Source organism: Mastigoproctus giganteus, chromosome 10 (assembly GCF_048544385.1).
Source record: "Mastigoproctus giganteus isolate SK-2022 chromosome 10, ASM4854438v1, whole genome shotgun sequence".
Classification (NCBI taxonomy): Eukaryota; Metazoa; Arthropoda; class Arachnida; order Uropygi; family Thelyphonidae; genus Mastigoproctus; species Mastigoproctus giganteus.
In genome coordinates this window covers 195877863-195905649 of record NC_143584.1, presented here as the reverse complement: position 1 = coordinate 195905649, position 27787 = coordinate 195877863, and the positions used below count along the sequence as shown (strand labels likewise).

Sequence of the window (27787 nt, the reverse complement as noted above, 5' to 3'; positions counted from 1 at the left end):
GCGCAGACAACTTACCCCAGTCAGTGTGCTTAAAACAAATCTTCGAAGTTGTAACGAATGAAGCTCAATAAATCTGCTTATAGCAGAGCCTAAGTTGAAAGTGATCGCTGTTAATTCAATCAAGTTTAACTTGCCAATTAGATAGGAAATTGAAGGCCGTACTATTGGCTAATGTTACATCTATGTTACACTCACCATTAATTCCTTAAACCTGCATGACATCAATCCAATAAAGAATCTTGTTCCTTTATCAAGGAACTTTTCAACTTTTCGGGATATTTCCAAGATCCAGTTAATTCCGTTATTGTTTTCATCATAAGAAAGTATTTTCACCTGATCACTGATATTATCTCTGCATATGTATAGACTCTGCATAGACTCATATGTATTAGGTTTCTTTCGTATAACTCATTAAGTTGATCTTCTTTATTTATGTCCTTGATTACATCATACAATATTATTTTTAAACCACATTTCTTAGGCTTGGTGATATTCAATCTCAATTTCTTTATGAGGTCATTTTTCGTAATATCTTCAAGCTCCTTGTTAGACTCAGACTCAGTCGCAATGCCCTTGTCAGATAGTCTTTGCATTCTCCTAATTCGTACCTTTTCGAGCGAATTTTCGATGAAGTTATAGACCGCCTTTTGTATATCCATGATAGAATTAAGTTTAGAATCATGCTCAGGCTTCATCAGAAGCACATTATTAGAACTCACATTATTTTCAAGCCCATTATTCTGCTTTGCATAGCTGTCATAATTAGTTATGTTATCCGTCCAATTTTCATATTTAAAAACCTCGCTGTTTAGCTTGCCAGTAAACATCAAACCTGTAATTATTGCTATGTGTTCAGTTAGTGACCACTCGAAACATCTATTCTCAATTTCAAAGACAAACTTTCCAGATAATCCCATATAACTAATATTTCAGTGTTAGTTGTTGATACCATGTTCTTTAGCAAATAAAAATTTTTCTAACTTTCTTCTCGAACATGTTTAGAGAACATGGATTGTTTCATTATGGATATGGTTAAATGCTTATTTTAGTTATTCGGTCCATCTCTATCAGACAACTGTGAATCTATTAAATGTGGTGCATGATCCAGTTCGTTTTCCACTAAATCTAATTCTGTCAATGTTGAGAGAATTATTAAAATTGTCAACTGGATTCGTATGTTTACTGTCAATGTTTAAGTCCATTTCGATATTCCTGTTGACTTTATCATTATCCTTAAATACATCTGCCTCATTTAATACATTAGTCAGTGTTTTCTTATATTTATTGCTCCTCCTTTCTCTCCTTCTGAAAACAGGAGATTTACTCTTAACCGAAGTAGGAGTGCCCACAGAATTATCTGCTCCGTCACGATAAACCCGTCTACCCCTTCTTGTCATAACATAATTATCAGGGTTTCTTCTTCTTGAGGAAGCAGATCTGTCGACATCCAAGTCACATTCCAAGGCCCTGCCAGAAACAGCCATAGCCCAATCAACACAGCATTGGTCAACAGAAGGAAGGTCATGTTGCTTAACCTCTCAAATTCGTCCCCTTCAGTCTTTAGCTTATTACCTTGCTTTAATACTTTCTTTCAATATCTCAGGGGAACCCTTAACATCAGAATTTCAATACCCGTCACTGACATCCACAGGTTCGTTAAAAAAAAAAAAAAAAAAAAACATTCACAGTATTTCCCTCATCATTCCTTACAAAAGGCTTAATCTTGGAGCGCTCTTGACAGATAGGAGAGAAGGAAAGTAGGGTTATGCTGTTAGCTAACAAACAACTAAAGCAATTCATCCAGTTGACATGGGTGGCAAGTGCAATGTAGAGTGAGTTTGGTATGACATTAGCACTGGGGAAGCAAAATTAAAAATAACAGTGTGTTAATCTTCAGAGCCTAACGACTCTGATGATTACAACGAACTACTGTACAGAGATGTCGAGTGGGCCAGTAAATCAAAATATGTGGTAATGTGTAATTTAACTTTCCACATATTGACTAAAATTTGTGGTTTGTTCACTCGCACACTAGCAACTCTATTTTGGATTTATTGGATGACTGTTCTCTACAGCAGCATATTCCAGAAGAAACCAGAGGGAGTAACCCTCTTGATCTGATAATCAGCATTGATTATCCATGCTTTAAGAATCTGTAGATAAAGGAGCCACTAGGTGGAAGTGATCACAGTGTAATGATATGCTATTTAATTGAAGATATAATTACCATCCACGAGGAGGAAATGGAAAGGTTTTATACTTTCGTAAAGGTGACAATGGTAGTCTCAGTCACTTTTTAAATGCTATACGGTGGGACCAACTGATGATGTTACCAACAGTAAATTCTAAATGGGAAGCATTGAAGGAATTAATCTTGAAAACTGCTAGTCTTTTCGTACCAAGTAAGAAATACTCTTCAAGATTTAGATCTAAATGTGACGTCAGAAGAAGTAATGAGATTAACAGCAGACAAGTTCCCCAGGAATCGGAGTAGATCCCATTGTTGTTTTCAATATTGGTCACTGATATTGATGGAGGTAAAATGCAGCCATTATCAACCCAGTGCAGGATGGAAGCCTCCTCAACAATTCATGTTGAGGGAAATGGACCATAATCTGCCACCCTGGTCCAGTGCGGGTTTGCAGATCGATCGTATTCAGCAGTCAGGGGCTTGAACCCAGGTCTACTCAAAGAGCGTGTGCTACTGTCCTCCCGCTGCTGACCACTCGGCTACGGAGGCCGTTTTGATGGAGGTATATCAGCGTTAATGTCCAAGTTTACCAATGATACACAGTTTGAAAAGGTTGTTAATGATAGTAGTGGCAGTACGGTACAGCAACTGGATCTAGAAAGGTCGGGTAGACGGACTGAGAAGTGGCAACTGAAAAGTAACTTTGAGAAATGCGAAGTACTGCATGTGGGAAGCAGTAACCCCAGGGTAAAGTACCAAATGTGCGGTAGTACACTCATGGTAGTGAAGAATGAAAAAGACCTGGGGTAATTAAATTGTTCAGACAGATATTAAATTTTCTGAACAGTGCAGACAGACTGCCAGAGCCGCTCATGAGGTCTTGTATAGGAATTTTGCTAGCAGAGATAAGGGGGTAATTAATTCTTTGTGTGTGGCAACACTTTGGCTACACCGTGACTACTACATACAGATCTGGACCCTTGGTTTAGGAAGGATACAGAGCCTCAGTATCGAGAACAGAGAACACAACGAGATTGGTGAGGAGAAGAAATGAGTGCTTATCAGAAGGAAGGCTTCAGTTGTGCGAATTGCGGTGTGTCATGATTAGGCACCTGCGAGGCAATGTGATTGAGGGGTATAAGAATTTGAATGGTTTTAGTATGCTCATTGCTTATGGGATCTTTCCTCTTGCTGAGATTACGCACATGAGAAGACATGAATTCAAATGAAGAAACATATTTGCATAACAGATGTGCGGAAATTTTCGTGTATCCAGCGGGAGGTTGATTGCTGGAACAAACATGACCGGGGTTCCAGCCCGTGACTGCTGAATACGGTGCTGTTTCTTGTATTCTGTCTACCTTGTGAACTCCTCTGACCGTTTGGTCGTCCCGGAGTATAAACAGAAAATATATTTTTTATCTATATGTCGTATTTTTGTACGTAATGTATGAAATGGTAATGAGTGAAATGGGAAGGGGTATTTTATTTATTTATTTATTTTTTTCACGGCCCAATTATGGTTTGCCTCTTTCACTTTTGTTTATGTCAGAGTAATCATATCAATCTTTCCGTTTTTCGTTTGACGTTTGTTGTGATAGCCAATTTGAAGAGAGGCAATTAATAGTAATTTCATCGCACCCTCCACTTTCCCCAATAAATGTTTCCCTCTTGATCAGAGCCGTTTGAACGTATGAATGGGCCCTCAGGCAAACCTCTATTCCTGTTTCTACCCGATAATTTTGAATATAATTCGTAACTCGCGATAATCCTCTATTCTGAAATTTAACCCTCAGCCCCGGAAACCATCGCCTATTGCACGACCCTGCTCTTGATGATTTTCTACCTGAAAATCACTCTTGAAATCCAGGGGCGTCCGCGATTGAGTGTTCAAAATTAAGGCAACATTTACCTCGTTCAGATTTTTTTTTGTTTTAACAAAAAAAAAAAAAAAAGAAAAACTAAATTTTATCAGAGGTTCTCGGAAAGTTATTTCGTCTACTCATTTGTATTGGGTCTGTAAATTCCGTGTGTTCTCTGGACAATTTGCTGGGCGAAAAACCCCGCGTTCCTGAGAAAAAACTTTGTTTTTTCGACTGAGACCGACTAACTCAGCAAGGGAGTGGAAAATGACCACAATTCTCATCGCACAATGAGAATTTTGTGCGCAATTTTGCAGAGGTTCGAATCTCATCGATATAGGATTCGAAACTGTGCAGTTTCCACCTGGTGTGGAGAGAACGGTGACGATATCACTATGCTACCGAATATTTTTACCGAATTGTTTACCTTAAGGAGATTAACCTCCCCTTCCCTTGCAGCCGCGAGAATGGCCAAACGAATGTGTATATTAATTAAAATGGTGACTCCTGTTTGATCAGCGCAAAATATATGCTGTAATTTGCAGAATTCCCTTTATTGGAAGAAACTTCAACTTTCCCCTTTCTCCCTGTCTGATGTCATTGCTGGGCACGTCCATTCCGCCTTCAAAATAGTTGACATTACCTCGAGGAGGAGGGAATAAACAAGTCACGTGACACCCACCAATGCCAAGGTCCACCAGTGCTGGAAAAGGACACAGTGGGAGAAGTAGTGTTTGTTTACAGGCAACGAGACAAAGCGGTTCAGTTTCTCACGAAAGAGTGCACTTCACAACTGATTTCGTTCCCTTCTGCTGCCTTTGCAATGGCATTTCTTGCGATTAATCAGTGAATTTATTGATGGAACACTTTTCTGATTTGACTTTTATGTATGGATTCCAAATTGCTCTCGATGGATATGAAAGGTAAGAATTTTACAGTTACTGGAATGAAATAGTGAGTTCATGAGTACAAGTAAATTGTAATGACGAAGTCGAATTTATTTTTTATAATTATTTTCTAACTGAATGGTCCTGAGAATGTCCAGGATCTCTACTAACGTGAACAGTTATTAACGCAACCGGCTTTCCGAGTGGAAACGATCATTTTCTTTCCTCTACATGATCTTTAAACTGTTCTAAATCCCCAGGTTTTCAAATTCCCAAACTCTTAGTGAAATACTATACGAGTGAGCGGAAATTTTCTTTCTATCCTGCTTCTCTTCCTTCTGCCTACTTACTCAACCCCCCCCCCCATACATGTTTGAAATACGTCGATGGAACGTACTGGGGTTATATATACAGACTTCGACACGTGTTCGCTTCCCTCTTTGAAGACAGTATAATTTATAGGTGGTAGATGACTTTCATCAACCGGTGAAATACCACCACTTTGCTTATTGGAGGCTTGAAGTGGTGAAACCTATGTTTAGTCTCTAGAGCAAAGTTTCCGGCATCCCCCTTCCTTAAGGGTTAAGCTTGTTTTTATTCCTTTGTCTTGTTGCAGGGTTCTTCCATCTTTTAAGCAGATCTTTGAAATAATTTCCTTCTATTTTGATTACGTCTTATATGGTTGCAGTTATTCCGAAAAATATCTAAGGTAAAAGAAATCCAGACTTAAAACATAATATTTCTTAATATCTTATTTATTATTTTTATTAGGCTAACATGTAGGTTACTGCAAATGCATCATTTTAACATAGCTTTTATACCAAAGTAGTTAAATTAATTAATTAAATTGGCATCATTTTGGTTATATCTCATATTGTGAAGGCCTTCTCGACAAGTTGCATTGGTATTGAACTATCTCGAATAAATAACACTTATTTATTCTCAGCGGATACCACCACCCAGACGGCATCGTTTCAAAACTCGTTGGCTCCTCTTCGGGTGGGCAGGTACCCTGGTATTGCAATACTTTATTTTTATTAGGTTAAAATCAAAACGAGTACAGGGATTTTCTACAAGAGAAAATCACAACAATTTAGCATTTGTCCGATTTTACGAATATTAACGGGTCTCGATCACACAAGTCGTCAATCCAACATGTCTGGAAAAGTCTGGACAACAGGATTCTCCTAATGTTTTTATACAACTTCAATTGAAATGAGGCAATTTCTGTCCTTGACCTTTACAATACAAGAAAAAGCTTGCTCACACATGTAAGAAGTTGAAAACTGCAACAAAATTCATTGAATTCCGACAAATGGCGGATACTCACCTTTCAAAGAAATCCAGAACTTGTCTAGTGGATGATCAGTAAAACTTAAGATGAGATTTAGTGTACAATCAGACTGCGGTTCACGAGATTCTTTAAAATTCTCAGTGTGAGCAAGATTCAGAGAAAGGATCGCTCGCTTGTGTTGAAAGGGAGGGAAAATACTGTTATTTTTTTTCTACAGTTTTTCCGGGTGTTTTTTAATAAGGCTCGAGACTTGCTGATATCCTTTCTCACTCTCAAGCTCAAGCAGCAAGCAGTGGAAACAAAATGATTTTCCAAAGATTCATTTTCCTTGTAAATCCAAGAATCTTGTTACTTGAAGTCAAAACATTTTTTCCTGGGCCATGCAGAGACTTGTATAGCTGGTTCATGTGATGAAAAATGTCTGCTAATTAGGCTAGTTTTTTCAGCCATTCTTCATCTTCAATCACTTAGCAAAATGTGGCCTACTATTTTCTTGAAAGTACGCCTGCAATCAGTGATTTAGCACTTGAGAGGCCCCAGGCGCAATTCAATTTTGAGGCGCCCCTCTAAATATTTTCGGCACCACTACAGTGTGCATTCTACGCACACGTTTTTACTATCGAACGCGCTCTTGATTTGTCGTTGCGGTTTTAATCAGTTTGGTTGCTCAATTCTTTCATACATATTTTAACTACTGTTTAAATGAAAAAATGGCACAACTAAGCATTAATGATAATACGTATTCTACTTCAGATTCACTTAGTTCGCATAGATATTTCATATAATATGTAGGGATATCCGCATAAGAGTTTACTAACTTCTCATCTTAAATTATAATTTTATTCAGTAACGGTAATAATGACGAGTGTAAAATTTAAAAATGAAACAATTTTATTTTTTTTTTTGAGACCTGAGATTTGAGGCCCCTCTATTTAAGAGGCCCCAGGCGCGCGCCTCGTGCGCCTGTGCGGAAATTCGCCACTGCCCGCAGTTCACTTTTCAGCTGAAACACCCTGTGGAGAACTCTTCCTCTGCTAAGCCACCGGATTTCTGTTTGTAGCTGGAGATTAATGTTCTCTTTGTTCTGGTTCTCGCACCGTTTTTTAAACATTCTCGAGTGAACTGCTTTTTGTTTAATAAAGTTAACCATTTTTGTAGCATCATTCAGAACTTATTTTCATTATTTCTCCAAGATTTTTTGACACTAGCACCTCCATATGAAGAAAGCAGTGTTTTGTGACAAAGTCAGCATTTCTTTTTTTACAAGAGAGGCGAAACTCGTAGCCAACCACTGATGGGGCACCAATAGTTCAGATGCCAATGCAGTTTCTCCAAGACAGACCTTTTGTTTCCAGATATGAAGAGAAAACATTAAATAACTCTTGGTCTTTGCTTCTTTCGGGCATTTCTTTGCAGCAGAAAACGTTTTCTTCAATTTCAACATCATTTACAAATCTTACAAATGCTACAGAATGACGTTTACAGGTTAAACCTGTTGTTTCATCAACCTGGATACAGAAGCTATTTTTTTCAGTTCATTACACAAAACCTCTTCAGCATCATGTGATATATCATCCATACGTCGAATTATCGTTCTGTTTAGAGTGGAACCTTTTCAAATTCTCGTACTGCATCTTGTCATAGCATTTCACTCACTATCATTTTACATCCTGGCATTCTTAGGTTCTCACGAACTGTGTGACTTCCTTTTCTGGGTAATAAGTTCTTCTACTAAATAACTTTGGTTCCTCAACCGTTTCACTGAACGTGACATTTTTAACAAAAGCTTTTTTCTGTTTGTTTTGAGATTCCAATAGCCGTTTAAACGAATTGTTTGTTTGTTTGTTATTTGGTCTTTAGGAGCATTAGCAACTAAGGCCATATTGCTCCGGGATATGCGGTGGTCATTACCTGACCTTTCCGCATCCTCCGTATTTAGTGGTGACGGGCTCGAACTACGGTCTAAACAAGAAGCGTGTGCAACGCACTGCTGCTCCTTCCCACCTGGCTACGGAGGTGCCTTTAAACGAATTAGCACCTTTGGTTGTCAAATGGCTATGATTTGTTATTAAGCGTCTTTTCAATTTCACTGGAACCATTTCTGCTTTTGTAAATCATTTACCACAGACGACGCCCAATAAATAGGACAACTTTGATTACCAGCCGATATAAAACCCATTGATAAGTAACTTTCATCGTAAAGACGGACGTCTTCACACAGCAGAATACCCAAACAACCTTTACTGGCTGTTCAGAAGTTACTTCTCACAATGCACAATAATAGTTAAATCAAAATACCGCCAAGTCCTTAACCCCTATTTACTTAATTTTAATTTTATTGGTCTATATTTTTTTCACCACGGGGATTTTTATATATTTATTTATTATTTATTTTTTTTTTTTTCTCTCTCTGGAGTGGGCCCACAGAGAAATCTGGCCCACCTTTTGGCAATATCAAGTGGGTGAGAGTCTCGTATCGCGACAGTACGTGCTGCATTGGGACTGGCCCACCTTCTTTCTTCGTACTCGTGGTGTGCACGAGTACTAAGAATCATCTGTCCAGGTGATTGATGCTTCTGGGTAGCCAAGGGCCAGAACATAACAACAGAACACATATAATACACAGAAACCTATAATACTCACTTTTCTGGGCCTCTTACCGTGGTACTGTTCTTCACAGAGATAGAAAGCCGAGATGACTCATGTTCTAGGAGCCGCCCCTTACAAAAACATATGTCCATGATATACGACGCATAAATATATATACACTGTCCCACCATTAATATCGGGACACTTGCCTTTAGACAAAAAAAAAAGAGCTTTTATTGTGTCATTGGATACGTTGTGCTAAAAATCTTTTGCTTTTATGAGGGGCTTCAGGCCTCGCGGCATACTCTCAACTAGCATTTTATAAATGTCAGGTGATATGTTCCTCCACTCGGCCTTTAACGCAGCCACCAATTCGGCCTTGTTCTTTGGACGATCTCGACGTGCAGATAGCCGACTACCCAGTACATCCCAAAGAGGCTCAATAGGGTTCATATCAGTATTCTGGGCTAGCCAATCCAACCTTTCCACGCCCATGTCCCCAAACAAATCTGTTATGACCTGAGCAGTATGGCATGGCGCGATGCCTTGCTGATACAAGTTATGGTTCTTCCCCGAAATATTGTCATAATGTTGGAAGTGCATAATTGTCCAGATGCCCTGGTGTTCCATATCATTCATGGTTTTATTGATAACGACTAATGGGCCAAGCCATACCATGATATTGTATCCACCACACATCATTGTTGGGCGGATACAATCAGGAAGGCACTATTCCACTGGAATTCCCCACACCTAGGAACGGCTATCAGATTGGCAGAGTGCGAAACTCGACTCGTCTGTCCATAGGACGTTTCCACTGCTCTACAGTCCAGAATTCTCGCACCTTACACCGTCTCTACTAATCGATGTCTACTATTTGTTGAGGTGATCTATCGCTTGTGAACAGCTACACGACCATTGTAATCCATATCATGGAGTGTCCTTCGAATTTTACTATTTCTGATATTAATCTAAATATTCTCACAGTGGGTTTGTGGGATTTGGCAATGGGAAATTACGATTTGCGCGCACAGTTCTTTGAAGAATTCTCTTCTTCCGTTCTGTTAAATTTTCAGGGTTTACCAGGCCTTAATCCCATTCCTCAGCATTTGCATATTATTATTATTTTACCTTCACATCCGGAACCCACAGAACAGCCTGGATCGGCTAGAAAGATGTACATTATGCAAATTCGAGTTGAATTCATTGATTGGAATTACAAGAAATCAATACAGATTGAAAATACAAGCCAAAAATAAATAAATAAAATAAACAATGGCAGGGAATTCCTTGCACATTACGATTATTTTTCCTCTTTTTAGACATCTTTCAAAGTGTCCGATCTATAGCACTCTGAGCTGCAGAACAGTGAGACATCACTTTTCAGGGAGCTATACATTCCGAACATATTCGCTGTAAACACTGATTTAAGGTATTGCATGTTTCGCAGGGAAGATTGTGAACAAAGTGTTAACTGCATCGGGTTCGTTTTGAAGTTCGACGGTTTTTCGCCACTTCCCAGATATCAGGCGAATTCTTTTGGTAGCATAGAATTTGTTCCAAGGCATGCAGGTTCTTCTCTTTGATGATAGTTTCCAAGGGTTTCTCGCCAAGGTTTGCATAGAGCACGCTCCAAGATATGGTAAAAGGGTAGCGCATCTCAGTTTAGGCATCTCAGAAGCCAATATTCAACCCCAAGATATCTTTTCAGTTGAGTAGAGGAGGATCCTGACCAGAGTACCAAACAGTAGAGCGGTATGGGTGTCAAATTCCTTCAGACGTATTCCAAAAGGAACCCTCGAGGCCTACGACCTACCAACTCCTGCCGGATTGCCTTGAGCGCTGGAAGCATTTTTAGCCTGACCATATTGAATTCGTCTTTGAAATTAAGCCTGTCATAATACTTCAACCTGATCTCCGTGTGGGAGTGAAGGTTTTTAATGCGGTCCCATTTATTGTTAGTCCCATTCATTATTAGTCCTCCCTTTTGTGAAGGTCAATTGATCTGCTTTCTAGGGTTTCAGTTTAAGTCCCAGGCGTCCTAGATAATCTTGGAGTTCAAACAGTACTATCTTATTTTCATGTGACGTCACACCCGATGACCTAGGGTTCTCCAGAGTGACTGCGCGTTTATTTCTATGGCATCCTACTATCATTCCACGTTGGAAGTCAGTTAATTCTATTGAACGTTACATCTTACATGCTCACTTTTGCAATTGTCTGTTTGAAGCCCGGTGTGCATATTTATATGCTCAGTCACTGAGAGCGCTAGCAACCTGCGACGTGTTCAAAAGCGATCTTTATTTTTTGTTCAATCACGACCTCTCGCGGAACCCCATTTGAGAACTCTTGGTTTAAAGGATCTTCCAGGTCAACGTAGCTCAGTCTGAGCTCATCGGCAACACTTCTTCTATACATTAAAAAATTTTGACAATCCCAGTAGATACAAAAGCTGGTAAATGGCCGTATATAACTCCGGATAACGAAAGAGTTTAAGTGATGACATAAACTAAGTTCAGTTTACGTGATGACAGTTAAAAGTAGTTTATTATTGTAAGTTTCTGCATCTTGTTATAGGATGAGATAAACAAATTTAAACAAAAAATATTTTTAATATACAAAATGTAATATATTATATGCATTAAAAAAGGAATAGCGAATATTTTTCACTCATTGGCCAAATAATTAGAAACTTTTTGCAAATGGAATCAGTAGAAAATTAAAACTAAGTTCTCAGAATATAATTTGGTACGTAGAAAAGTTCCTTGCAATCAGCTAAATCCTATACGCTTTCCTGAGGGTGTATAGTCGATCCAGGCATGGGCAGGTCAGGTGACCTCTCCAATTTTCAAAAAGCTGTTGTTCTTGGGGCACGTTTGGCAGGAGTCACAATTCAGAAAACAAAAGAAATACCTCGTGTTTTGAGATGACTCAAAAGTATACAATCACCACACAGAAATTCGCTGGTGTGAGAAAGCGACCACAGATAATTTTAGCCAATTGTGTTTCAGAATAGAAGGAGAAGTGCAGAAAACTGCTGAAATATTCAAATTAATCAAATAAACACGCCCATTTTCTATTGATGTGTGCTGAAACAAAAACAACTTCTTTCTTTAAAAAATCAAACGATATTGCTTGCCGCAATGCCAAGACTCGGCTGAGGAGTCGTAGAATATGATCATGGATCTACTGATTGTTCATTTGGACTTTTTTCAACAGTAGCAGTGTGAGAGCATGGCGTAAATATCATGAAGCCAAGCATCTAGAGTTTATTATCTGCACCAGTCAAGCGGATGGAGATGGTATTATAATATTGAGATATATTCTATTCCTAAGAACCGGGAACAGTCATTCTGTAGAAGGTTATGTGACCAGGTTCTCCCTGCAGTCTCTCGATGTTACCCCATTGCTACAGATTCTTTCAAACAACATTGCATCTAATAAACATACACAATTTGAAATTAAATGGTTCGAGAGACATTTCAAATATTTTCACAATGTATCCGAACCGCAACATAATGCATGTCTCGTTCCAATCGACAATGCCTGGGATGTGTTGGACAGGCCTGTTTGGCTTCGCAATTCTCTGCCAATTACACTACAACAGCTGACAAATATCCTGAGGAACGTCTGGTCAAAATCACGCAGACGCCCTTAAAGGCTTATTGAAATCCATGCCACAAAGTTTACAGCTCGCAATTCAGAAAAATGCTGGTTCTCCCTAGATATTCAAACATGTTTCAATTCTTTTGGCCAGAGAGTGTATATTGCTTTATTGACTATGACATTTATATGATTGTTTTCCTTTTTTTCTTTTATTTTCAAGGAAGCATATGAATAGAAACATCCAAAGTGAACCCTGTTAATGGAAAGAACATCAAAAGCAATGAATCACTAGTAAACAAATAATTTTGAAGAATTCAATAACAAAATATTTAAAACAGAGTGAAGATTTTTAACAGTCGAAAAGCCGCATATAATTCTAAATGAGAGATTCGAAATTTAGAAACTGATTCGTCTGATCTTACAAGGTTTCCGTGGAGAGTCGTACAACCAGCAGATCTTACCGTAATTGATATTTTCTATTCTGGGCTTTCTATTCAGGGCTGCCATAACCATCAGCATAATGGCGTAGACTAGAAAGCGGATGGTTGCTTAACCTTGGAATACATTAATCTACCTGAGGTTCGCTCTCCCGTAGGCACTACTCTGTTGAGTTGAATAAGGATCCTTTCTTTCGTCATTCTCTAGAATTCTCCTTGGGCGCTCTCCTTCCTTCACTTTGAATTTCATCAGCTTCTCACACTGTTGTTGTATTCATTGGCCACTCTGTATCTTCTTTCTTCCACATGGACACATTTTTCCCCAACTTTAGACTAACAAAATTTCTTACAAGGAAAATTTCCTTCCCATTACTAAACCATCTCCCCAAAACTCAACAACGACTCTGTCTTCCTCCACGCACTTCCAAAGACTCTCTCTAAAAACTTTTATTTCTCTTTCCTCTGAATTTCAAAATTTCCTACGCTTTCACTCTGACCAATCGCTGACCTGTACATCTCTTCCCCTGTAATTCCTATTCGTCTCCTTTACTCTTCCGTGGGCGTGTCTTCCATTCTTTTTAGAGAGGGCTTCCGGTTTCCAGCAATTTCTGGAACTTACTTTATAGAAAGAAGATCGAAAATTTGGAAGTTTCTAGATGTTCTTTGTGTTTGCCCAACTACACCCTGTATTTGTCTTGGCTACACCTGTCGTTAATTGCCCCCATGAAATTTTAAAGTGTGCACTTGAATTTCATGAGTACTTCCATTATTGAGCTCCATCTCTATCTTAATTGTTTTTGTTTCGGCTCATTGTTCTTTAGGGGCGAAATTCGACTCTGATCTGTGCTCCTTAACTACAGTCGGCTCCATCAGTGTTTACTATTGTATCGCGTGTTAGAAACGCTTTCTCCCCCGTTGCTACATTAATCTTCCTCTTGCTTGAAGGTAATAGGCGAAACGAGCACAATTAATCCTGTGACTTATCTGAACTATCCTATACAAATTCTGTTATTAATTTTGACCTGATATAATTCAAATGGTTGTCTGTATTAATATTCCTTATTTTTTTTTTCAATATCAATACCCATTATTAAATAACAGTTGTAAGGACAGGTCCTTACAGTACATTTGATATAGATGCAGGAAAGGAAAGGTAGAAACTGTCTCGAGTAAATAATACAAAGTTCTTTGAGATAACAGAGGAGGAGGAAAAGCAGTATATTCTGTAACTTAAGAACAAGTTTGAGCTTCGGCAGAGTGCCCAGGACAATTTAGTTGATTGCAACCCTTCTAAAACTCAGTCTTGTCTTGCATATCGCAAAAAGGATTCATCTACTCCAAAGAATTAGAGGAAAATCTTAATCTGTTATGCACCGTTAGTAAGGATTTTGGACTAAAGTTGAATATGGCTAAAACAAAAGTAATGAGAACAAGTATGGCAAAGAAAGAGAAATAATGATTGAAGGAGGAGTAATTGAAAAGGTGGAGTCATATACTTATCTAGGACAAGTTATTAGCTGTAATAATGATAAATGGCTGGAAGTCAAGAGAAGAATAAATTTTGGATGGATAGCATTCAGGAAATATAGTCACATACTGAAGAGCAATATCCGAGTTTGTCTGAAACGTAAAATAATGAACCAATGTATGCTCCCCACCATGACTTATGGAAGTGAAACTTGGGCACTCACCAAAAGAATGGAAGAGAAGCTGAGAACTAAATAGCGAACAATGGAACGAACGAATTATATTGGGAATCAGACTGTTAGATAAGAAGAGAAACACATGGATTAGGCAGCAAACTCAAGTAAAGGACATTGTTATCAAAACTAAAGAACTAAAATGGTCTTGGACAGGACACATAGCTCGAAGACATGATGACAGATGGACTAAGGAAATAACAGAATGGTACCCAAGTGGAGTTAGACGAAAACCTGAAGACAAAGGCGGAGATATATAGTTGAAATTCATGGATTTGTGGGTAGTAAATGGATGGCGAGTGCTCAAAACAGAAGGAACTGGAAAGTTGCTGGAGAGGCCTTCGTCCTCCAGTGGATTAAAAATGGCTGATGTTGATGAAGCCAACGTGCAACAGGCCTTCGATTTCCTGGTTTCAATTCGCCAACCAGCCCTCCAACTCAAAAAATCAAATAGAGTCCCAGTCCTTCTCAAGCTATGTCCAATGTAGGACCAGTGTATTTTATTTCCTATCCATCCCGGAGAGGGACTTCTGTGAAATACAATCCTCGTGGACTGTTAACGGAGGAATCATTGCGGACCTTTAATGTCCCCGACAAAATTCCAATTTATCTCGGACCACAACTATTCTGCCGACCAGACTTTGAGTACCACTGATTTTGAGTCCAGTGTTTCTCAAACTAACTGTGGTGAAGGACCAGTTTCTTATATTTCTAATGGCGTCGCGAACAGGTACTTTTGTAAAATGTAAATCTCGTGGACCGATAACTGACGAATCTTCGGGAACCGGTAAGATCCGCTACAAATTTCCAATTCATCGCGCACCACACTTTGAGTAGCACTGATCTAGACGATGATCACTTGCCAACCTGAGTACCGGAAATGCGGCTATACAATTAAGCAAGCCAAAAAAATGAGATTGAAGTGATATCATGGCAAGTTGTGTTAATTTGCATAATCCATGGAATGGTGCCATGAAGAGTTTTGTAAAATCATGGTACCTGAGTGATCTTGCGCACTTGAGATAAAAATCATATTTATAATGGGAGCCTCTGTAGGATATCTGCAATAACGCCTCTGAGATTGGGATTATTCATACCACCAATTTTAAACACACACACCAACCGTTTATAACTGATTGAATAATGAAATAAAATAAAATAAAATAATATTTGCAAAAAACTTTTAATTATTTACAAAAAACTAAACTATAACAAAAATAAAATAAGTTAAAATGCATTAAAATATAAATATAAAAGCGATAAAAAGACGATAAAAACACTATTAGAGCTTTCGGAGGTGTCTGCCTCCTTCCTCAGTAATAGTGAGACTTAAGTGACACATCCTTAAATACCAGGTTCACGGCACACGTGGATGACCAGGCCTATACTCAGCATTCCTTTCACTTGTACCAGAACCGGAAGTGGTCTGGAGACGTGGAAAATTAAATGTTTATCTCTGGCCAAAACCACCGCCTCAAAAAGGGGGTGAAACCTAACTCCCCTGTCTCTATTCATACTAATGTTACCAGAGGATCCAATCCACAGACTTTCTAGCCACTTGCGGTCCCAGAATTTATGCGCCCTCTGTAAGATATTAGATCAATTTCTATTGGATACACCCCATTTGCTTGCCAGGACGTCTACAATAGTAAGTAATTGCCTTCGGCGACAGGAGCAGTGTAGTTTTCATAGAAATGAACTTTAATTTAGTAATGGATTCCGTCCTCCTCTACAATCATAAATTTTGGATTAATTTCGAACTTTTAAATGATTAAAAGAAAAAAACATTTTTACGGTGCTTTTGTTTTGTTAACTTGATTTTGTTTGAAAGCAAAATTAAATAAATATCGAATGATTAAATATATATAGCCAGCTGAAGAAATCATCTCCACTTTTCAATTTAAATTTACTCTTTCACTCTTATTTACGTCAGTCTTCCTTTCACTGAACGTTTTATTGTCCTGGAATTTGACAGTCGCATTTCAAAGGAGACAGTAAATGGTGACTACATAACTGTCTCCACTTTTTCCCTTTAATATTTGTCTTTTGACAAGCTTTACCCAAAAATCACTGATCATCCTCTGAATTCCAGGTCCCCAAAATATTCGTTAATTTTTTTATGTTCATGTTCTGCCATGTGGCAAGTACTCGCTGCAAAAGGACATACTCTCCAATAGGTCATGATATTTTTAATGTAAAGTGTATAAAATTGATTTTGTTTATTTATTTGCTTGGAATCTCTATTATGAAATGTTCATTTTGTGTTGACCTTTATTTTCATCTCTATTTCTATATGCTTCAAAAAGGAATAGAGAAAAGTTTCATTCACTGCCCAAAAAATCAAAAACCTTTTCGAATTGGTTTCAATAGATAATCAAGCGTAAATTATAAGAATATAAGTTGCCACATGGGTTAACAAAAGTTGCTTGCTTTCAGATAAATACTGCACAGTTTCCAGGGGTCGCTTGGTCAAACCCTGCTTGGGGAAGTCAGGTGATCATTCAGATTTTTTTAAAAAATCTTTTGTTCTTGGTGCAAGTTTAGCAAGGGTCACACTTCAGAAATCAGAAGAATCGCTTGGTGTGTCGGAAGGAATCAGCTCAAACGAATAAAATGAGAGGACAAAAGCGGAAAGCAATCTAAAAGGAATAATTGCCAAAAAAATTCCCTGCTCTAATAAAGAAACCACAACAATTTTAAGCGAATTGTGTGTCAGAATAGAAAGTCTACTGCAGAAAAGTCTGAAAATTTCAAATTATTAAAATGAAATGGCCGTGTCCAATCGAACTGAGCGCTGCTTGTTCAAGCTGGTTGATTTTGGTTGATATGCGGTTACACGAAAGCGACTTCTTTCTTTTAAATATCGAACGATTTGAATTGCCGCCTTCGCCAATACTCGATTTGAAGAGCAGTAAAAAAGTCACGTAATTTTCTGACTGTTAATTTAGACTTTTTGCGCCAATGTAATATCAATGCATGGCGAGAACGTCATGAAGCCAAGCATCCAGACTTTCTCCTTTTCACAATTCAAGGGGTCTGACCTGGCATTAGGATATTCGGAGAGATTCCCTTGCTAAAAACTCGATCTAATTATACCATTAACAGGATATTTAACCTGAAATATCCATTTGGATATTTTTCCATTTCGCACCACCTTCACTCAGCAGCCATCAATTTTGCCCAATTGCTATATATTCTTTCAACACAACAGTGCTGAAAAAAAAAAATATATATACAAATCTCCCCACACAAATGTTGACACTGTATAGAACGAGTGACAATCCAAATATTTCCAAGATTTGTTCTCACACTTCATACTCCAGATCTGATTCAAAATGAGAATGTCTGGGATAGGTTGGATAGGTCAAACTGGGCAGCGGGCTTCTGTGCCAAATCAAAATACAACAGCTCATAAAAATCATGATGAAAGTCAGGGAGATCGCGTTCCCTGAAACAGTGAAATCCATGCCACGAACATTACAGATGACAGTTTGGAATAAAGGTGGCGTTTCCATGATATTCAATATAGCTTTCATATGTTTTGGCTGCTGAGTGTATACTTCTTTGTTGAACATGACATTTATATAACTTATTTTCTTTCTTTTTTATAGGTGTTGATACAACCTAAGCGAACCCTCTTAATGGAAAGAACAAGATTACAGAAACCTGAATCATTAGTGAAGAAACACTTTTAAAGAAACTTAAAAACACAGTTAAGATCTCTAAAAATCGAAAAAAATCCATATAATATTAAAGAGGGATCCGAAAGGTTTCTGTGCAAATTTTTGGCAAACATTTTTACAGCCAGCTGAACCAAACATAACAGAAAAATAACTTTACAATAAAAGTATCACCAATGAAGAACATAACAGAAAAGTAACAAGAGTTTATGAGCCAAACTATCATCTCGTTATAATGAAATCAGTTCATAAAGAATGTGGGTGATCAAGGAGTTTATACATATTTTCTTCCTTAGAAGAAACCCTTATTAACTATACAAAAGGCAGTCAACGTCAATCATGATTTAAGCTGAAGAAATATATGTATACATATCATAAATCTCGAAAACAACATCAAAATGTTATTCACTATGTTACCTCCTGTTAACATATAGAGGATTACTATGAATTTATTCTAAACACAATTTTGAGTTCATATATGATAACAAAAAGTTAGAGCATACAGTTTTTTTAGAAGTACAAATTTCCTCAAATATGTTCATAACACAGCCAAAACTTTAACAACTAAGGGTATTTCTTTTCGGATGATCTCACACAACGTAGTCAAGAGAATTCTCACCGGCTAAGTATTTTACCACACATCATTTGGGAAAAAATGGTACAACAGGTGTACCTAAGATGAGACCTTCTTTCATCTTGCAATTATGTCATAATAGAAATGATCATTTCTTGCTCAGAATATCTGGCAATTGCCAAATTTAATACTACACTTGCTGTAAAACTTGTGGTAAGAAGCTGAAACAAACAAGATCTCACGAAACGCATTCACTCCTCATGATAAGGAGAGCTGTTTGGAAGACGTTTTCACAGAGAATAAGCTTGAAACTGACCGTAGGGAACAAAATAATCAGCAGAAACCCTTCAGCTGTTCAATCTGTGCTGAAAAATTCACAATAATTGGAAGTCTGAAAAGATATCTCAAAGATAACTTTGCTGAAAAACCTTTCAGCTGTTTAACTTGTGGTATCAATGTCACATGAATAGGATATTTCATGAAACATCTGAGTTCTTAGTGGAAAAACCCTTCTGTCATTTAAGAGTGAGAAGTTCTCAGAGAGGAAAATGCCTAATAATCTGCCTAGAGTTGACATTAAGGATAAACAATTCAGCTGTCCAACAGGTGAGAAGTTCTCACAGAGAGGATATCGCACAACACTCCTCAGAATTCATAGTGGAGACAAATCTTTCAGCTGTCCAACATGTGAGAAGACGTTCTCATGCAGAAGATATCTTACAAGACACCTAAGAATTCATACAAGAGAAAAACCTTTCAGCTGTCCAACATGTGAGAAGAAGTTCTCACAAAGAAGACAATTGACAGGACACCTAAGAATTCATACAGGAGAAAAACCTTTCAGCTGTCCAACGTGTGAGAAGATGTTTTCACTGAAATCATACCTCCAAATCCATCTTAGAGTTCATACCAATGAAAAACCTTTCAGCTGTCCAACATGTGAGGAGAAGTTCTCACAAAGAGCACAACTTACAGGACACCTAAGAATTCATTCAGGAGAAAAACCTTTCAGCTGTCCAACATGTGAGAAGACGTTCTCACACAGAGCAAACCTCATAGGACACCTCAGAATTCATAGCGGAGAAAAACCTTTCTGCTGCCCAACATGTGAGAAGACGTTTTCACAGAGAGGACACCTTACATTACACCTAAGAATTCATACAGGAGAAAAACCTTTCAGCTGTCCAATATGTGAGAAGATGTTCTCACGCAGAAAATATCTTATAAGACACCTAAGAATTCATACAGGAGAAAAACCTTTCAGCTGTCCAACATGTGAGAAGAAGTTCTCACGGAGAGAACACCTTAAAAGCCACCTAAGAATTCATACAGGAGAAAAACCATGCAGCAGCCCAACATGTGAGAAGGAGTTCTCACGGAGAGAACAACTTACAAGCCACCTCAGTATTCACAGTGGAGAAAAACCTTTCTGCTGCCCAACTTGTGAGAAGAAGTTCTCACGGAAATCAGAACTCCAAATCCATCTTAGAGTTCATACAAATGAAAACCTTTCAGCTGTCCAACGTGTGAGAAGAAGTTCTCACAAAGAGGACAATTGACAGGACACCTAAGAATTCATACAGGAGAAAAACCTTTCAGCTGTCCAACATGTGAGAAGAAGTTCTCACGGAGAGAACACCTTACAAGACACTTAAGAATTCATACCGGAGAAAACCTTTCAGCTGTCCAACAACTGAAAAGAAGTTTTCACAATGCGGACATCTCACACGCCACCTCAGAATTCATAGTGGAGAAAAAGCTTACTGCTGCCCAACATCTGAGAAGAAGTTCTCATGCAGATGACAACTTACAGGACACCTAAGTATTCATACAGGAGAAAAACCTTTCAGGTGTCCAATTTTTCATGAAACACTTTTAAGGAAATGGGCCTCTCTTAAGAGAAATTTGATTTCATAATGGAGATATTATTCATCGCAGCAGCGAGTGGTCAGGGCTGAGAATTATATCTCAAACCATCTCAGTTTGCATGCAACAGTGAAATCCTTCCGTCGGTTTTCATTGCTAGGAGGCTCCAAGAAAAAAAAATTCTTAAAATACTGCACATCATTAGTTACAAGAAAAAACCATTTAGCTGTAGAACACTAAAAAGAGCTAATAAAAACGAACTGCTATATTTTCAACCAGTTCAAAATGTATGATCAAATTAATATGCATGTATCAGCTGTGTGGTAAGGAATTCCTTTTGAATAATGAAATGCATTGAATAAAAACAGAAATAAGCTATATTTATATACTGTATATGCATTTTTTTGTAACTGCTTCCTTTAAATACAAACAAACTGTAATTAGCTAAAATCTCCATATTTCTGATGAATTTCTCTTTTAAAATAAAATTCCGTTACACATATTTTAGTTATTTATTCATTTGGATAATTTACTTATTATTCATTTTTAAAATGAAATTAAAACCATAGTATTTCATGCTGGACTCGGAATTTTCCAGGATAATTCTTTTTTGTCTCCACCACAAATATATGTATTTTCATGTACATACACATAGTGCTATTATAAACTTCCCTATATCTGAAAGAAATTGTTTAATAATTTGTGCATAAATTGTTGAACACCATATGTCACTGTTGACAGCTGTCTGTGCCGCATAAAGAACCTCACTGTTTGCCTCTATCCTAATTTCAAAATTGGTTTCTTCTGCCATTTTAATTCCTCAGTATTCTTCATTATTTTCTTCATTCCAAATGTACACGCTATTTTTTAAATAAAAAATTGACACCAAAGTTTTGGAAGTGTTTTTTTGGTGCTCTACATCATCTGTCAATTTGTTGCCAGTGCAGTCTGTTTCCATGACGCCTCGTTTGAGATTTTTATCTCTTCTATCCTGTAGTATGATTGACGACGTTTGAGGTTAAGGTGAACATCGCGGCGAGATTCGATATGTCTTACACTTCGAGGGTACATCTCTAAAATGGTGTTCACAGGCCGGCACCTAGTTAGTACAGTGGACTGAACCGATTGGTTTTCTTTAGAAGGCTTCCGGATCAGCTAGTGTATAATCTTGCTCCTTCTACTGTGCCAGATATTGACCGGAGGGAGTCTGAGTGGTGTGTATGCGGGGTGGGCATTAGTGACGACACGTTATGTCAAGGAACTGAGTATATCTTACCACGTGCACGCCATATCCAAAAATTTAATTACTTCATACAGCATATCCCACCCACTTTTTCTCTCTGTTGAATACACCATGAATTGTCAAACTAATAGAGTAAGTTTATCTGCGAAAAGATCTAAACCTCCTAAACACTTCCTGGTTCATTTCAGAAATATCCGTGGTCTCAATTCTAATCTCAACGATGTCCATTGCCACTTGCAGTCTATCAAACCCCATGTACTTTTTCTGACAAAATCTCAGTTATCGGTTGATTCAACTACTGCTCAACTCAGTTGCCCAAATTATTCGCTGTATGATTCCTTTCGCCTCGGAGGTGGTATTTGTGCATATTTCCGTTCCGATATTCCCTGTCAGAGACTTGGTATTTTGGAATCTCCTCTTTTCGATCTTCTCTGGTTTATAATCTCTCTACATCATTGTGTCAAATTCAACTGTTTTCTCTACCGTTCTCCCAACTGCACTTTTCACTTGTGCCTCTTTGACTTCCTCTCTTTGCAACTTGACTTTCTCCAGTCCAACTTTTCTGACAGCGAGGTTATTTTCCTTGGTGATTTTAACGTTCACAACTCCAGCTGGTTTCCGTTTTCTAGTCACACCGACCCAGCTGGTCGAGATGCTGTGCCTTTTGTAATTACTAATGACCTTGCACAGATTGTTCATTTACCTAAAAGAATTCCCGACAATCCTCATCATACAGCAAACACGCTTGATCTTTTTCTCACAAACATCCCTTCTAAGGGCACGGTTAAAGTGAGAGGTCCTTTAGGCACCTTTGATCACAACTGATTGTCTCTTCTCCAATGGAGCCTTCATCTCATGGCTATTCCCAACCTCGTATTGTTTGGCATTACAAATATGCAAAATGGGTTGACCTGTAAGATTTCTTTTCCTTTGTCGGATTAATGTTTCAAACTTTCTGATGTCAACGTTTGCTCAGATCGTGTCAGTGAAATTATTCTTGCAGGAATGGAATCCTTTATCCAACACCCCACTTTAAAATCTAGTCCTTTATCTAAACCTTCGTTTTCCAATAAATGTGCTAAGACTTTTTTTCAGACCAGTCTGAAAAAAATTCTACTCCTTGAGACTTGCACAATCTGTCCAGGGCCCAATTGATTGACAAGGCTCCCATCTCATACTCCCTTCTATCGTGTCTGGGCAGAATTGCAGACACTTTCAAATTCAACCCTAGTTTACGGCTTTTTTTTCAACAGTGACGTATACTTGTTAAGTAATTCTGCCGGACTCCTACTCTTATATCATTAGTGCTAACTTTTACAACAATATCATCTTTTGTGCCCATAAAAGATGATATCCGCTCTACAACGTCATCAACCTTTGCCTCGCAGACATAACCTGGTCCTGTTCACATACAATGTAAAGAGGATAGATTTGACAGGACCAGAGTCACTAACAACTATTAGTTCCATTTGGACCAGCGCATTCTGCCTTGGGGTTTGCCGCTGTGTTGTGTGATGATCAAGTGCATGCTCTGGCTTTGATGTGGGCAGCTAAGATCTTCATGGGCCCCTCAATTTAGATCCTTCGATGCCATCCATCCTCACCTTCAAGCTCTCATATAGGCCGATAACAATTCTGAGTTGTCGCCTATTGGTTATCATAGATTTAAGGAAAAAATTCGATAGAATTTCAGATGAAAATCTGCTGTACAAGTAGAAGCACTATGGCATAAACGACAAGCTGTTGCTATGGATAAAGGGATGTGTGAGTGGCCGTAGACAGAGAGGGGTAATCAATGGACGCTGCTCTGTTATTCATGATGGTATCATTCTTAATGTCCCAGTTTGCAATTGGTACAAAGGTTTGGCAAGGTGTTGATAACATTAATGACAGTATGCTACAGCAACAGGTTATAGAAATTTGAACTGAGAAGTGGCAAATGAAGTTTAACATTGACAAATGCAAAATAATGCAGTTGGATAGCAGTATTTGCAGAGTAAATTACCAACTGTGCGTAATACACACGGCGTAGGAGAGAATAAAAGAGAACTGGGGGTAATTGTGCAGTCAGATATGTAGTTTCTGAGTGGTGTAGACAGATTGCCAGAGCAGGTCATGGGATGTTCTCAATGATATACAGCAATTTTGCGAACAGGGATTAGGAGGTGATTATCCCCTTGTATAAGGCAATGGTCAGGACACACATTGAGTACTGCGTACAGGTCTGGAAACCTCATTTTAAGAAGGATGTAATACAGCGAATACAGCGAAGGGCAACAAAACTGGTGAGGGGAAAAAAGTGGTGCTGTTACGAAGAAAGGCATAAGTTCTGCAAACTGCAGCGTCTGGAGAGTAGGCACCTGTGAGCAGATCTGATTGAATTGCACAAGTTATGAGAAGCTCGGTGATGATGATGAGATTTTTTCCCCTTGCTTAGTTTACGCGCCTGAGAGGACAGAAATTGAACTCGAGGAAAGCCAATTGCAGAATAGATGGGTGGATATTTTCCAATATCCAACGGGTGGTTCTTTGCTGGACTAAATTTCCATCAATCGTCATGGAAGTTGGTAACTTAAATGAATCCAAGGAAGAATTGGATAAGCATTTGTAGCGAATGCGTACTAAAATTGGAAGTGTTACTTTTTTTTTTTTTTTTTTTTTTTTGCCTCATATGGCAAAAGCTTAATTCCTTGCATCATATGCCTCTAGTAATGCTAAATTGGTTGTAGAAATAAATACATGGAAGAATTAAACAAATCATTGGAAGAGGTGGACATGTGACATAAGAAGGTAATTTTCGACTGCTGTTTTATAAGCTTGCTTTCTGGCGTCAGATTCAACTACTAATTCAAGTAACACAATGAGACGGATGAGAGTATATTCTTTGAATAGCAGGAAGTTCACAGAGGTCCATAAAACTCTTATAGGGATTCGGGCTTAGTTATTAAATCATCTGCCTTCCAGAGTTCCAAATTTTCGTCTGCATGGTAGAGTAATCAAACTCTAGCAGGCAGATGACAGAGGTTCATCAAATCTCTAAATGATTATGTGATAACTGAAAGGAAATTGAATTGGCATTTGTAGTAGGTAAACATAAATATTATTAAGGGAGGCAACAGTGACAGTCAGCAAACCTTTAGCCCTGTCTATGAGAGCATTTTGGATACAGAGAAAGTCCCTGTGGACTGAAAATATGAATGACTCCACGTTCAAAAGGAGGGAATCAAAAGGCGACATGAGTAATTACAGACTGTCAGCTTAACTTCTGTTTTAGAGAAAATGAAGAAGTCACTGATGAAGAAAGAAGAAATGCAGGATTATTTAGACAGGAATGTTGTTATTCTCTAGTTACAGCAAAGATTATGTTAAGGGGCTGTTCTTGTCTCACCAATAAACTTGCACACCGTGGGGCAGTGATCACACATTTGGATTTCAAGAAAGCTTTTGCAACTGTTGCACCTAAAATATTACTGTATAAATTAGAGCATTGCGTCATTAAGATCAAGATACTAGTAATGGATAAGAGATCTGAGGGGACAGAACAGAGAGGTGCAGGTTGTTTTGCTATTTCTTGATAAAAATTAATAAAACATAGTAACCGGATGATTGCAGTACAGAATCACTTTAATAATTGGACAGATTATATACTAATTCCATTTTATTCTATTGTTTATTAAAAATATTATTTAAAAAATAACAAATTAGGAAAAAATAGATAAAACAAAATATGGAGACACATCCTTATTATAAATGTTTATCTGATTTCCAAATATATATATATATAAATATATATAGGGAAACTTCCCTTTAACGGACAGCTCTGGGGAACGAAAATTTGTCCGTTAGAGAGAAGTGTCCGCTAACAAGAAGTCTGAGGGAGAAAAAAAAAAGAAAGAAAGGAAAACATTACACGTTTAATGTAAAATTAAATTAAAATATATACAGATTTTGAACAATATTTTTGTAAATAATATACAATTACATACACAACAGATAAAGCAAAATCGTTAAACGTTTAAAAAACAATCCTGTTTCGTCACAGTTGTAAATATCCTTAGCTTCAAAATCACGACATAAATCTTCCAATTTGACGGTCCACTCTGTTACAACCCCAGTATCAAGAGATCCACCTTCACCACTTATGGTTTTCCAAGAAATTTTATGCCGAATTTTGAACTTGTCTAGCCATCCCACAGAAGCTTTGAACTCATTTACTCCCATAGATTTTGCAACCTCCAAAGCCTTTTCCCTAATAATAGGCTCATTAATGGGAATTTTTTTAGCACGTGCGCGACAATCCCACTCATACGTAACATTGTCAATTTGAAGTCCATCAGTTTTCAGGAATGATTTTTGAACCTGATCATTTCCGTGTTGCCAAAATTGTTTGAGCAGTTCATTTTTTTCTTTAGGATGTCGCTTACCTGCGTCTTCCCGATTTTGAATTTTGCAGCGAGATTGCGAACACTATTTTTTTTCCGATCATACACATTAATGAGTTCGACTTTATCTTTTAAAGTTACATGTTTAGGAGAATACATTGTGCACTTCACACGACACCGAACAAAACTGAAAACTGAAACTCAAAAGACGAAAGGCCGACCAAATCCGCCCCCCCTGCACACACCGAATTCGTCAGAAGTTTTAGTCTTGCCTTAAAATTCTTGAAAAAGGGTTTAAAACCGCGACGTAAACCTTGATAAAATTCTGAGAATCGGAAATAGAAAATAAACACACGATTGAGGCAATACGTGGAAGAAACGTTCCTAGAAAAGGGGCCGTGAGCTATCCCAGAATCCGTAATGGGGAGATCAAATTCAGTGCTAATCTAAACGAAACCGTGCACATTTCCTGTTCGCTTCCGTTACAGAGAATGTCCGCTAGACAGAAGCTGAAAACACGTTAAAACCAATAGAGCAGAGTTGGAAAATTTGAAAATGTCCGTTTTGGAGAGGTGTCCGTTAGGAGAAGTTTCACAGAATATAAGGTCAGCGTTTTTTTATTGTTTTGGCATGCAATGTTTACGGCCGGATCCCCTTCCTGACGCCAGCCCTCACCCTTTATCCGGGGTGGGGATATGCGGTGGTCATTCCCTGACCTTCCACATCCTCCGCATTTGGGGGCTCACTGGCTCGAACCCCGGTGTAATCAAGAAGCATGTGCTACGCATTACTGCTCCTGCCCACCTGAATACGGAGGCGCCTATAAAGTTTATAAGATTGACTTTGTTTATTTATTTTCTTGGAATCTCTATTATTAAATGTCGATTTTGTGCTGGCCTCTTCTTTCATCTCTATTTTTATATACTTCAGAGAAAATTTTCATTCACTAGCAATAAAATTAGAAACCTTTTCCAATTGGTTTCAGTCGATATTCAAACTTAAATTATGAGAATATAAGTTGACACATGCGTTAACAAAAGTTCCTTGCTTTCAGATAAATACTGCACGGCTTTCTTGGGCCGCATGGACAATCCGTGCTTAGGCAAGTCAGGAGAACGTTCAGATTTTTAGAAAACTGTTGTTCTTGAAGCACGTTTAGCAAGAGTCACACTTCAGAAAACAAAAGAACCGCCTGGTGTGTCGGAAGCAATCAGCTCAAAAGAATAAAATGAGTGGAGGACAAAAGCGGAAAGCAACCTAAAAGGAATAATTGTCACAAAAATTCGGTACTCTAAGAAAGAAACGGCAACAATTTTAAGCGAATTGTGTGCCAGAATAGAAAGTCCACTGCAGAAAAGTCGAAGATTTCAAATTATTAAAATTGAAACAAAGAAATCCATGAAACAGTAAAACTGTGAAATTAATGCCACGAAGATTACAGTCCTCAGTTTGGGATAAAGGTGGCGCTTCCATGAT

General features: G+C 38.1%; 1 protein-coding gene across 1 annotated transcript in view; it reads left to right on the top strand.

Annotated features, from left to right (window-relative positions):
• Positions 1-20379, top strand: part of LOC150079715 (uncharacterized) — a 42800-nt gene extending 22421 nt beyond the window's left edge. The window contains exons 5-6 of the mRNA XM_090383182.1: positions 5712-5719; positions 19497-20379. Of these exons, the coding sequence (XP_090239308.1) occupies positions 5712-5719; positions 19497-20379 (891 nt within the window). The remainder of the gene's footprint in view (positions 1-5711; positions 5720-19496) is intronic.
• The last annotated feature ends 7408 nt before the right edge of the window (positions 20380-27787 follow it).